Consider the following 13,077-nt stretch of genomic DNA (forward strand, 5'->3'; position numbering starts at 1 on the left):
GTGTTAATTGACCCACTTGGACCCATTATGCATCAAATTGGTTCCATTTGTTCCACTTCTTCAGATTGTGAGTAAATTTCCACCACTGGGTTTAATGAGAAAACCTCTGAAAAAAAAGGGGAAGCAGGACATGTGGGGATAGATGTGGGGGGGGGGGGGGGGGGCATCAATACAATCACTCCTACTTTCTCTCTCTCTACTCTCTGGCACACACACACACACACACACACACACACACACACACACACACACACACACACACACACACACACACACACACACACACACACACACACACACACACACACACACACACACACACACACACACACACACACACACGTGTGGGGGGGGGGTCTCTGTCACAGAGTGGATAGGAGGGGGGGGGGTCCCTCTGAGGGAAAGGGGAGGGGGAAAGGGGAGGGGAGAGGGGGGGGGTCAATGCGGTTCCCCCTGCCTCTGTGTTCAGTGTGTGTGTGAGTGAGGATCATTTAACACAAGCAGCACTCTCTCTCTCCTCTGTCAGACCGTAGAGGACTTTACCCTGAGCAGACATCTATCTAACACAGCGCTGCCTGGATACATCTAGATACATTCAGATACATTTAGATACATAGATCCACACACAGCATGGATATGAAGCTACTGGTGCTGGTGACAGTGATCACCATGGTTACTCACTACGTGCCTCAGTCACAAGGTAGGCTGTGATTTATTTATTGTGGACTTTATTTCTGTTTGAAGGATTTGGTGTGTTTTTTTGGGGTCGCGCGTGTTGTTTGCACAGAGAGATGAACAGATGGCTTCAAGGACCCATCTAAAACGGTCTGGAAGTTGTTTATTAAGCTGTTATTACAGCTTGTTTATTAAGCTGTTATTACAGGTTGTTTATTAAGCTGTTATTACAGGTTGTTATTATAGGACGTGTTTTATCATGTTAATGTATCGATTTGGATTGGTCTTATATATGGATGGTCTGGATTTTAGGGAAGTTTGGCTTTTCTATTTGTTTGTTGTGAAACATTTTAAGATAATCAGCTATCAATGTTTATCCATTTGTTATTTTTTTCTAATCAAATAAAACAGATTTAAATACATATATGTAGGTCTACTCAGTGTGTGATTAAGGTGACTTAATGGGTAATTCTAATTCTCAGTTTAGCAAATAAATCTCACATTTAATAATGGCAAAAATCATAACAGTCCTGCGAGTGTTAATCTACACATTCTAGTCTATAACTATACCTCACGTCTCATTAAGATTAATGGTGGTTCCGTTTAAAATAGATCCTTTCATTAATTAGGTCAATTTCTTGGTTTATTCTGGTATTCTTGGTTAAGTCCTACAGCATGTGTCGCCGTGCGTAAAATGCATGTGCGGTTGTCAGAGGTGTAGTAACTAAGTACATTTACTCAACTACTAAGTACAATTTTGAGGATGTTTTACTTTACTTGAGGATTTCCAATTTTCTGTACTTTTTCTTCTACTCCACTATAGGCTACATCTTTAGACAAATATTATACTTTTACTCCGCTATATTATTTGAAAACTTTAGTTACTTTGTAGATTTTGATTATTATTACAAAACATCCATTAACCACTTCAGCCCTGCATGTACATTTCACCCATTTGAAAATAGAAAATCTTGTGAGCTTGTAGATCGGGTATTTTCAAAATATTTGAATACGTTTGAAAATGTGTGAAATGGGACATTCTGCATAATGAGTACTTTTGTACTTTTTTATAAGTTACATGTTTAATTCAGGACTTGTACTTGTAATGTATTTCTACATTGCAGTATTGATACTTTTACTTAAGTAAAACATGTGAGTAGTGTGGTGCGCGCTGCGCATGCATGTCGCACAGAGACCCGTTCTGCAGGACGACTGATCTGTGTGTATTTATTTATTCTACTCTTTGTTTTCATGTAATTACACACTGCTTGAATTAGAGCCTTTCCCTGAGACAGCCTTCATGGCGACATCAGTCCCTAACCTCTCCTTTATTATGCTAATACTCTGAGACAACACGTTTAAAGTGTAAAGGATCATTTACATAGCGGTCATGTTTTATTTAATCCACCGCCATCTGTTTTAAATCCTTCATTCAATGGCTTTACAGAGTGGTGTGATCCGGTATATCTGTGATAAGCGACAAGCATTCTGAAGAAGTACGCACATTAATTACTTGAGTAAAAGTATCCATACTGGCTGCAATGTACAAATAATCCGTTACAAGTAAAAGTCCGACATTCAAAATGTACTTGAGTAATAAAGTACAAGACTAATGGCATCAACATGTGCTTAAAGTACCAAAAGTAGAAAGTACTAATTATGCAGAATGTCCCATTTCGCAAGTTCTCAAATGTATAAAAAATCTTTTGAAAATAGCAGATCTACAAGCTCACAATGCATCATGTGTGAGCTTGTAGATCGGCTATTTTCAAATGGCCAAAATGCATATAGGGTTGAAGTGGCTAATGTATGCTTTGTAATAATAATCAAAGTCTACACAGTAACTGGCAACTAAAGTTGCCAATTGTAGTGGAGTAAAAGTATGCTATAATATTTGCCTCTGAGATGTATAGTGAAGTAGAGGCAAAAGTATTGAAAACTGGAAATACTCAAGTAAAGTAAAACAAAAATGCCTCAAAACTGTACTCAAGTATACAGTACTTGAGTAAATATACTTAGTTACTTTACAGCACTGTCCGCCACAGGGGTTATGAACTGCACAGAGCAGGCCTGCCATTTACATCATCTGTATTGGTTTGTTCCATTTAGCAGATGTCAAACATAGGATAGTTTCTAATATGAAGACTCCTGCATGTTTAGCTGACTTTAACCTATTGAGACCGGGAACGCATCTGTGTCATTTAGAGCATTGGTTCTCAAAGTGGGGTCCGGGGGACCCCCAGGGGTCCCTGAGGGAGTTCCAGGGGGTCCCCAGCTAAATGATAGATTAGGCACCAAATGGACCCTTATGGGTCTGTGACTCTGAGGGTGTACAAATGCACAACATTTGTACACCCTCAGAGTTAAATTGACATTGATTTTACAATATAAATTGCGGTCCAAGTGATAGAAATGCCATTAAATGGGGGTCCGTAGCCCCTAATGCATGTCAAACTAGGGGTCCTTGAAATTAAAATGGTTGAGAATCACTGCTAGAGTCGTAAAAAATCTTCTCTCATGGGGGTCCCAGGCATATCTTTTGAAATGGGGGTCCGCGGGCTAATAAGTGTCAATTTGGGGGTCCTTGACATGAAAAAGTTTGAGAACCACTGATTTAGAGATGTCTTTAGCTATTCAAAAATAGCAGATCCGCGCTATGAGCTTGTGGATCTGCTATTTTTGAAAATGTGTGCAAATCTTTGAATGTATTTATGTTTAAAGCGAACATTTGTAACTCAAATCGTTGCCTCTGGGGGTCCCGGGAACAAAATGTTTTGAGATGGGGGTCCACGGCCAAATACATATCATTTTTGGGGTCTTTGACATGAAAAGGTTTGAGAACCACTGATACTATAGCAACATATAGGCCCTTCAGGCCTTAATGGGTTAAAACAGAGCTTTAAAGCACTTCATTGCCAAAGCATGAGTTTGCCGTCTTGGCATCGGGCGCAGCGACATAAAACCGACTACCACAACGCACATAGAAGTCTCAGCCAGACAATAAAGTCACCATATAATACATGTGCTGTTCTTAACACACATGCATGTCAATGTTATTCACTACAATCTGAACAATTACCTCATTTTTCTTGAACAATCACCAAAGGGGTCTCTTTTCATTGACCCCAGAACGCAGAGTGTACAATAGGAGATATATTAGTCTAGCCTATATATATGTAAGAGGGTTTTGAGAACAATACATTTTTATATAACCAACACATCAGACTCTATTTGTCTAGTGGTCCAAATATGTTTATTTGCGCGGGCCAAACGTCCCCATAGTGTATTCAGCCAGCAGATGGGAACGGTTAAACTCACCACTGTGATTAAATACTGGCTTTTATCCTGCTTTTTCTTGACCACGTTTTGCTGATTGATTTGAATGCACTCTGATGTTTTTTTTAACTAATAAAAATGACGGCGGATGCTTTATCTTGCTCAGACATTTATGGTGCATGTAAGGGGAAAACCTTAAGGGGTCCATTTGTGTACCCTGTCACGGTTCAACACACACATACAAAGCATACAGTGTATGCCTTTAATCTATAACTAAAGCTTAGTTCATACATTTACCCCAGTGGTTCTCAAACTTTTTCATGTCAAGGACGCCCAAATTGATAAATATTTGGCCGCGGACCCCCATTTGAAAATATGTTGTGCCCGGGACCCCCAGAAGCAAAGATTTGTGTTAAAATGTTCACTAATGTTCAAGATTTTTTGAAAAAATAGCAGATCTACAAGCTCATAGCACGGCACTCAGTGCTGCGCTATGAGCTTGTATATCTGCTATTGAATAGCCCAAGTATAAAAGGTAAAAGTGGTTAAAATGATTGTGAACGATGCTACATTAACTGCTGTTGGGGGGCCAAAAGCAGTTTGGGGACCCAAACTGTGGCAGCGGTGGCCTAGTGGTTAGAGGGGCGGCCATGATACCGGAAGGTCCCTAGTTCGATTCCCCAATTCATCACATCGATCATGAATCACCGCTGAATAGCCCTTGAGCAAGGCTTCCATGCAGGGTCCGGCTGGAAACAAGTTTCGTACTTAGTCCGACACCCTGGGTAAACAACAAACTTTGCTTTGCTTTTACCCCTTAGAACCCCCCCCACAATTTGCCTGTGTGCTTCGTTCCATCCACTTCCATGACACCGGTTGTAATGGAACCAAAGCTTGTTTCATACACTTGCAGGACTCTGTGTTGCTTGCAGAAAACCAGTTCCTGTCAGCAAGCGACACAGTAATAAATTCATTTTGAAGAGATTAACCACTATAGTTAATCGATAGCCGATCTACACGCTCACAACGTATGGTGTTGCAAGCCGTTGTGAGCTTGTAGATCAGGCTATTTTGGACGAACGTTCCAGAATAGAGACGCTAGGGTTCATGTGGTTAATTGGGGGAATAATTACGACCTGGGACTCCAGGTGAAAGTAATGGAAACAGGTAGATGAGATAACTATAGCAGTGATGTGAGTGTCCAGAACCAGAGCATTCTTATACTGTTACTGTATGCTGTTGTTCCATCTTACTTCATGTCAGGGATTGCACAGAAGTGACAGAACTAAATGTGTTTCTCTGTTCTTTTGGTTCTCCATGATGCAGCCAAACCCATCAGCCTGGTGGAGAGATGTTCCTGTCGTTCTACGGTCAACTCTCTGCCTCGAGGCATCATCCGCGAGCTGAGGTTCATCCACACTCCCAACTGCCCCTTCCAAGTGATGTAAGTACATATACATATACATACTTATCTAACAGCTCCAATAAGGCGGTCTGCAATCTGTACATGTTTGTGTCCTAAGTGGGGTCCTTGGGGTCCCCAGCAAAAAGTGTTAATATAGCATCACAATCATTTTAACCACTTTAACCTTTTATACTTTGGCTGTTCAAAAATAGCAGATCTACAAGCTCATAGCTATGAGCTTGTAGATCTGCTATATTATATTTTTAAAGCAAACATTTGTAGCTCAAATCTTTGCTTCTGGGGGGTCCCTGGAACAAAATATTTTGAGATGGGGGTCTGGGGCCAAATACATATCATTTTAGGGGTCCTTGACATGAAAAAGTTTAAGGTTTGGACCAAACATTTACAGCTGAAGCGAGAGGGCATGTAGGTTATTGTTATTGAGAAACGGAAATCAATAAGGTTATGGCTTATCGATTTTCTAATCAATTCTACCGGGACCTGACATCATGTCATGTCTCTCGAGAGACGAGAGAAATCAATCTGAAATCAATAAGGTTATTATTCATTAAAATAAGTTCCACATTGCAGATTAAATGTCTACTCTTATCGCATAACAGTGTTGCCGGTCAAAAAGAACGGATCTACAAGCTAACAGCGAGGCGCAAACAAGCGACACCGTTGTGCCGCGTCCTATAAGTTAGACTTCAGCCGGCCTGTGTGCTCGTTAAAGCTTAGTTTAGCTATACTGTGGACTGTGTGCCGGTCACCAAAAATAACTGATCGTGAAGCTGTTATTTTCAGCACAAACACACGCTCACCCACTCCTGGCTCAAAAATACGTTTTTTTTTTTAAAGGACAGGTTCCCTCCTCGGAAGACATTTCTCACCATCAATCTTTTGGAGGTGACAGGCAGAGAAAGGAGCTGTGCATGAGTGTGTGTGTGTGTGTGTGTGTGTGTGTGTGTGTGTGTGTGTGTGTGGGGGGTGTGTGTGACACACACACACACACACACACACACACACACACACACACACACACACACACACACACACACACACACACACACACACACACACACACACACACACACACACACACACACACACACACACACACAGAGAGAGAAAGACATTTGTTTTTATGCAGATCCCTAAGACAGACAGCCTGACACATCCACAGGAAGCGTGGTCTATTGGTGTTTTTAAAGGAGAGTGAATGTGAAGGGAATTGGAAGCTGCTTTTGTTTTCGACAGGAAAGCAATAATTGTGGGTTCGACGACGCAATTGGTTTTGGTTCTCGTTGTGCTTCTTCCCACGCAGAACGCAGCGTTCTGAGCTTTAATCTTTATGGTCCGGTCTTACTCATTGTTCTGGTTTATGTGAGCACGTTTTAAAGGGGGGAAATGAGCAACAGCGCGGTGCTTAGCTTGATACACTTCTGATGGGAGGGAGAGTGGAGTCAATATAGCCTCAAGGGGACACGACACAGCTCTATCAGACCAAATAAACTGTGTCCACTAATGATAAACAGGGAACTTGTACTGGAGTGGGCACGATGTCCCCACATGGGGGACATACGATCCTCACTCTGAACCTTTCTAATAATAGCCTCCATGTTATTCTCAACAGAGTAAATAACCAATAGCCAGAGGTGGAAAAAGTATTGGTATCAAAATGTACTTAAAGTACCAAAGTAGAAAGTATTCATTGTGTAGAATATCCCATTTCACACGTTTTCAAGTGTATAAAAATCTTTTGAAAATAGCAGATCTACAAGCTCACAATGCGTCGCGATGCGACGCATTGTGAGCTTGTAGATCTGCTATTTTCAAATGGCCAAAATGTATATATGGCTTAAGTGGGTATGTTTTGTAATAATAATCAAATCTAACTAAAGTTTTCAAATAATTCTAGTGGAGTAAAAGTATAATATTTGCCTCTGAGATGTAGTGGAGTAGAAGTAAAAGTAGGGCAAATTGGAAATACTCCAGTGAAGTAAAAAATACCTCGAAATTGTGCTCAAGTATATACAGTACTTGAGTAAATGCTTACTTTACACAACTGCCAATAGCTGCATGTCAAAGCGGTTCTCATAGTGTTATAGTCCCTCATTCAGACATCAATAAAAGATATCTGAACCACATGATCACTAGCGTTCCTATTCTGGTCAAAATAGGTAAAATATTAACATTTGGTGAAAATAAACATAGGCGAAATAGCAGATCTACAACCTCTTAATCGTCTCCCTGAATACATGTAAATGAAGATTCTACAATCTACATAATGTGCACACACTCTCTCTATGGAGCTTTTCAGCTAAACGTGTTCCTTTCTTCTTTTCAGTGCCAAGCTGAAGACAAACAAAGAGGTTTGTCTGAACCCAGAGATCAGGTGGCTGCAGCAATACCTGAAGAATGCGATCAACAAGTAAGTGACTTCACATCCCAACTAATGCTTAAACATTATGGCCTTTTCCAGTCAGTCTGTGCTTGGTTTTGGGTATTATGTATACGTGACTTAAAGCCTACGTGTGTTTGGGTTAGGGACATGGCTGGATTTCTTCTGATACTGTATATTGTTACTTTATAACTTATTCATTCGTGAGATTGAACCTTTATTTATTCTTGAAAGGATAGTTGAGGTTTCCCTCATTTCTGACGCAGTCGAATTTACAATTACGAAAACAAGCAAAAGAACAAACATATCAATCACTGAACAATAGAATTGGAATTTAAAGCAGTTGCAGCTTGAAACACAAGGGTCTAGAAATCAAAGTCCTAAAACTCTGCCAGAGATGGAAGAACCTTATAGTCTCCAGAGTATGTGGGAGGCCGTTCCAGGAGAATGCCCCTTTTACCGAGCTCTTGGGAATCTATGAACTACTAGGCAGTCATTAGAACAAGTCCTGTGGCTTCCAGAATTCCAACAAGGTTGAGATGCAAGGAGGTAGCTCGCTGATAAGGGTCTTGAAAATATACAAATACCAGTGTTTGTTATGCCTCTCTACAAGAGAAGGCCAACCAACCTTATTACAGTATTTAAAAGGACAAAATGTTGAGTAATACACCTTACATCCCTATTTGGGACATTTTCAAAATGGCAGATGTACAAGCTCAGAACGTGTTGGATTGCAACACGTTGTGAGCTTGTACATCTGCTATTTTGGAAAATATATGGAAGAGTGCAAGTGGTTAGGATTTGACACGGCAGCATGCAGATTAATCATATCACCACAGTCCTTAAACGATAAGAACACTGCTTAAACAATCCTCCTTCCCACTAAATAAATGAAAACCGGTTCTGTTTCTGTACGGGAAGCCAACTTTCTGTCTCAACTTGGAGGCGAGGTTTTCCAAATGCAATTGAAATGTAAATTTCCCATCAACCCAATGGCCAGATATTTATACTCAGTGACTCCCTCAATATTAGAATGAGCTGTAGAGTGAAGCAAGCAAGCGAGGATGCAAATGTACATTTAAGTACTTGTATTTAACTTATTAATGGCCTATTAGGAGAGTGACAGCCCTTAACGGCCCAATAGTCCTAACCTGGAACATGCAGGTACATGATTAAGCACAGGAGTACATACACGGTAGACTGGGCTGACAACTCATGTCCTTGTGGTAGCAGATAACGAGAGTCACACACTGTTGGTTTGTCTACTGTACTGTACATCAAGGCCCACCCGCATTATGAACGTGCCCACATGTGGTCGCTGAGCCGGTTGTGAGACAATGACGAAGTTGGACATGTCTTTGAAACAGAAACCAAACTCACAGACATGTATCCACATACTGTTGGACACTCCAACTCTCCCCCCACCCCCCACCCTGTAGCACTGTCCAACTCCCCCCCCCCCATCAACCCCCCCCCCCCCCGTCGCTCCCCGTCTGCCTCGGGAGGAGAGAGGAGTCTGTCCCGACGAGGCTGAGGTGTGAATCAGGCGTTTCGCATAACAAAACATCTCAGGTAGAGCGTGGATGATGCCTCTTTGCAAATGCAATGGGGCTGCATGCCATGCATGTCCACGGTGACGCAGTGACACTCATTCAAACGGACTGTCTGCACATGGCTAGAGTCACACTTTAAAACGACAGGCTGTTTTTTTGCTGTGGAATAAAAGCTAATAACTCCAGATGGTACATTTTGCCAGGAAATCCTTTGTTGGGTGAATTTGTTTGACGTGACCACTGATCAGCGTAATTACTTTGTGAGCGATGTGCAGCATTCTATCACATAAATTCTTGTCAAAAAGTCCATTAAGTTAGTCAGCAAATCACAAAACAAGTAGCCTTTCCCTTGTTACGCCTGGCGATAACAAGCAGTTGCGAAAGCATTGCCTTGATTGATATATATGCTTCATCATAAAGTATTTTTTAATGTTGTACAGCAGGGGCTCGAAATAGTACAAGATATTCAAAGAAATCACTTGGAAGAAAATCCTTCGGCCAATCAACAACTAAAATGTTCTCGTCCCCAATGGCCAGCTTATAGTTCATGAGGTTGCGTGTTCCTTTGAATAAAAACGAAACCAAATCTCGTTCATGGTTGCGTAAAAGAGTGCCGTCCAAGATGAAGTGTTTGGCTCCGTGTCCTTGAATCAACTGGGGACATCTTTGGAACACCGAAGCAGTCTAACGCTGGCTTCTCTCACAGGCGTACTTTGGCAGACAGTCGTAGTGGAATAAATTCTCATTATTGTTTTCAAAGTGGTGTTTATCGGTGAGAGCCAATAGCCAAGAAGAGTTTCACCGAGTGCACATATTTCGCTGTCTCTTCACTTAGCCAAGAGCTTTCGTTGGCGATGTCTGCACTCTTCCTTGTACTAACTCATCTGTGGGTATTAAGCACCAGCCGAGCCAACACAGCCACACTGTAAAACTACGAGTGTTCATTCAACTTGGAGTGCAGAAATGGACCCGGAAAACGTTTGATTTGTGAACTCTCAGAGTTAAATTAACACTCATGGTGTTTTTTAAGAATCTACTTTTCAGCACACTCAGCCTAATATACGATGTTATCATATTTCGGCTTTCCGAGGCTGTTTATCTCTGGCATTAACTCAAATCCACTGTTTCTGTGTCTCCAGGATGAAGAAAGCCAAACAGGCCGTCTAAAGAGAGAGAGAGAGAGAGAGAGAGAGATCCAGCAGATGGACCAACAACAAGGCTCTCTGGACCATCGTTACAGATATGTGACATCATGTGTAATGTGTGTGATTATATCTGGCATGCTATACAGCACTTACCCTGCCTCCTCCGCCTCCTCCCATGAAGCAGGTTGTCCCTTTAGCACGGAAACCAAGCCAATGAACTCTGTCAACCATGTGCCACCAAAATCCGCCTAAGTCAACGATATCGCCGTCATCACCGCCGCCACCCATCATCTATCATAATACACACTCCTGTTGCAAAACTATGTAATTATATCTGTCCATATGTTGCGAGTGTATGTTTTTATAACTGATGTACATACTGTATATGTTTTCTTTTTGTTTTGTTGTGTTATTGGACCTCATAGTAAAGAGCTTATTTTTGGAGCTGTTGTCCCCCTTGGCCTGTCTGTCATTTAGGAGTCAGGAGGACTCTGGGTTTTAGTGTCACGCGGGGTGTGGGGGGGGGCAATCGTCTAGCCACATCTGGGCCCCCCCGAGACTCCGGGTTAAACCCTCGGGTGAAACCGTCCGTGCGAGGGGGGTAGAGAGATGGAAGGTTAGGCAACGGTCATCCAAAACACCCATCAACTATAGCTTGTTTTTCGTACTGCCTTTTGGGGGGCGTGGGGGTCCCTCTGAGGGGTCCTCTGAGGATGAAGATGAAGAAGAGCGCTGTGAAATTGTGAGGAAGAGCAGGACACGTTGTGGTCGGCGGCACTGAAGGGAGACGGCCTTTCTATAGCTAATCCTTACCATGGTTTATCCATGTCTGACAGCGTGGAACCATTTAGATGTTTGTGTTCCCTGAAAATTAACCACTTAAGCCCCTTTATACTTAGTCCTGCGACGAATAGCGGAAATAGCCAATCGACAAGCTCACAACGCATCGTGTTGTGAGCTTGTAGATCTGCTAATTTAGCTATTTTATTACAATGTTTGAACATTTGGGGAATTTGGGGGATTTCTTTTAGGGGCAAAACAGGGGTGCCAGGGTTGAGCAGCTTCTCTTTAAAGCTAAAAATGGCGCCGTATGTTGGAATGTCACTGGGTGCCAACCACACCCCACACACCATATAAGTAGTCTAGTAAAAATGCTAATTAGAATACTTTTGTCATGGAAATACTGATGCCGGCACAGCAGAGTAATTCCTGACCCTGTTCTGTGAACTTGTTGTGTTTCTTATGATCATGTGACCTTATGTTACCCAACATCCATCCATGCGTTGTTTTTTTTGTTTTCTTCTATAATTCCTGAACATCTGGAGCCCAAATTGAGCTAATTGAGCAACCAATGGGTCCGCAGTGTTCCTTACGGGAATCATAAACTTTCATTTCATCAGAGCAAAACAGTTGCGCCCAAGAAAAACAAATGGGATTTTAGCTACAAACATCGTATTAAAATGATTCAGTCGTGTTAGCAACGTGTTGTTAGTGCTAAGAGAATCCACCAGATGCTAATTAATTACTCGGCACAGGGCCATGATGTGGAGAACTATTATGTAATGTCAATAGTTCTTTCGCTGTTAATAATAGAGGCATTGCCAATAGTATTTGTTGCTGTAGTAGTAGTAGTAGTAGTAGTAGTAGTAGTAGTAGTAGTAGTAGTAGTAGTAGTAGTAGTAGTAGTAGTAGTAGTAGTATCAGCATTAGAGGTAGTAGTAGTACTAGCCAGTGGTGGAAAAAGTGCTCAAATCTTTTACTTAAGTAAAAGTATCAATACTGCAATGTAGAAGTACTCTGTTACAAGTGAAAGTCCGGAATTCTAAATGTACTTGAGTAAAAGTACTAAAGTATTGGTATCAAAATGTACTTAAAAGTACCAAAAGTAGAAAGTTTTCACAAATTTAAAATGTATACAAATCTTTTGAAACGATTCTACAGATCTACAAGCTCGACGCATTGTGAGCTTGTAGATCGGCTATTCTCAAATGGCTGAAATATACATAGGGCTGAAGTGGTTAATGTATTTTTTGTAATAACAATCAAAATCTACAAAGTAACTAGTAACTAAAGTTTAAAAATAATTGTAGTGGAGTAAAAGTACAATATTTGCCTCTGAGATGTAGTGGGGTAGAAGTAAAAGTACTGACATTTTGAAATACTCCAGTAAGGTAAAAAAAAAGAAAAGAAATACCTCAAAATTGTACAATTCTACAGCACTTGAGTAAATGTACTTAGTTACTTTCCACCACTGAGTATTAGTAGTAGTATTAGTAGTAATAATAATATAGAAGGGTTTGACTACTCCTGTTATCCAGATAACAATGCACTTTATATCCAATGTATTCATTTTGTCAACAATAAATCTACAGAAAGAATCCCTCAGTTTATAGCTATAAGTGCATGAGGTTATTTGAAGTTTCACGTTCCCTCAAATTGTCTTTGTCATGAATTATGTTCCTATTTGCCAGAACAGACTCTACAAACGTACATGGGAGATGTCACCTATTCCCTATGCGTACCCTTCCTATTATGTCAAACTAATAGCAAACAAATATTTTATTTTTGTACTCTTATTTCAATTTTGTGTCCATTCAGTGTAGTATAGTCAGACATTTATAT

The 13,077-nt window shown here is 41.1% G+C and overlaps 1 protein-coding gene across 1 annotated transcript; it reads left to right on the top strand.

The window, feature by feature from the left end:
- The first annotated feature begins 527 nt into the window (after positions 1-527).
- On the top strand, positions 528-10,899 carry cxcl12a (chemokine (C-X-C motif) ligand 12a (stromal cell-derived factor 1)). The gene is made up of 4 exons (XM_084076985.1): positions 528-700; positions 5,278-5,395; positions 7,704-7,787; positions 10,450-10,899. The coding sequence occupies exons 1-4, from the start codon at positions 631-633 to the stop codon at positions 10,475-10,477; spliced, it is 300 nt and encodes a 99-aa protein (XP_083933111.1). The 5' UTR covers positions 528-630; the 3' UTR covers positions 10,478-10,899.
- The last annotated feature ends 2,178 nt before the right edge of the window (positions 10,900-13,077 follow it).

Source organism: Gymnoscopelus microlampas (assembly GCF_963454915.1).
Source record: "Gymnoscopelus microlampas genome assembly, chromosome: 13".
In the NCBI taxonomy this organism is placed as follows: Eukaryota; Metazoa; Chordata; class Actinopteri; order Myctophiformes; family Myctophidae; genus Gymnoscopelus; species Gymnoscopelus microlampas.

Bases quoted from the DNA above. Each gene is read 5' to 3' on its own strand.
- cxcl12a (XM_084076985.1), top strand. From the start codon at position 631: ATGGATATGAAGCTACTGGTGCTGGTGACAGTGATCACCATGGTTACT. The intron at 701-5,277 runs GTAGGCTGTGAT...TCCATGATGCAG, and splicing joins CTACGTGCCTCAGTCACAAG to CCAAACCCATCAGCCTGGTG. The intron at 7,788-10,449 runs GTAAGTGACTTC...CTGTGTCTCCAG, and splicing joins CTGAAGAATGCGATCAACAA to GATGAAGAAAGCCAAACAGG.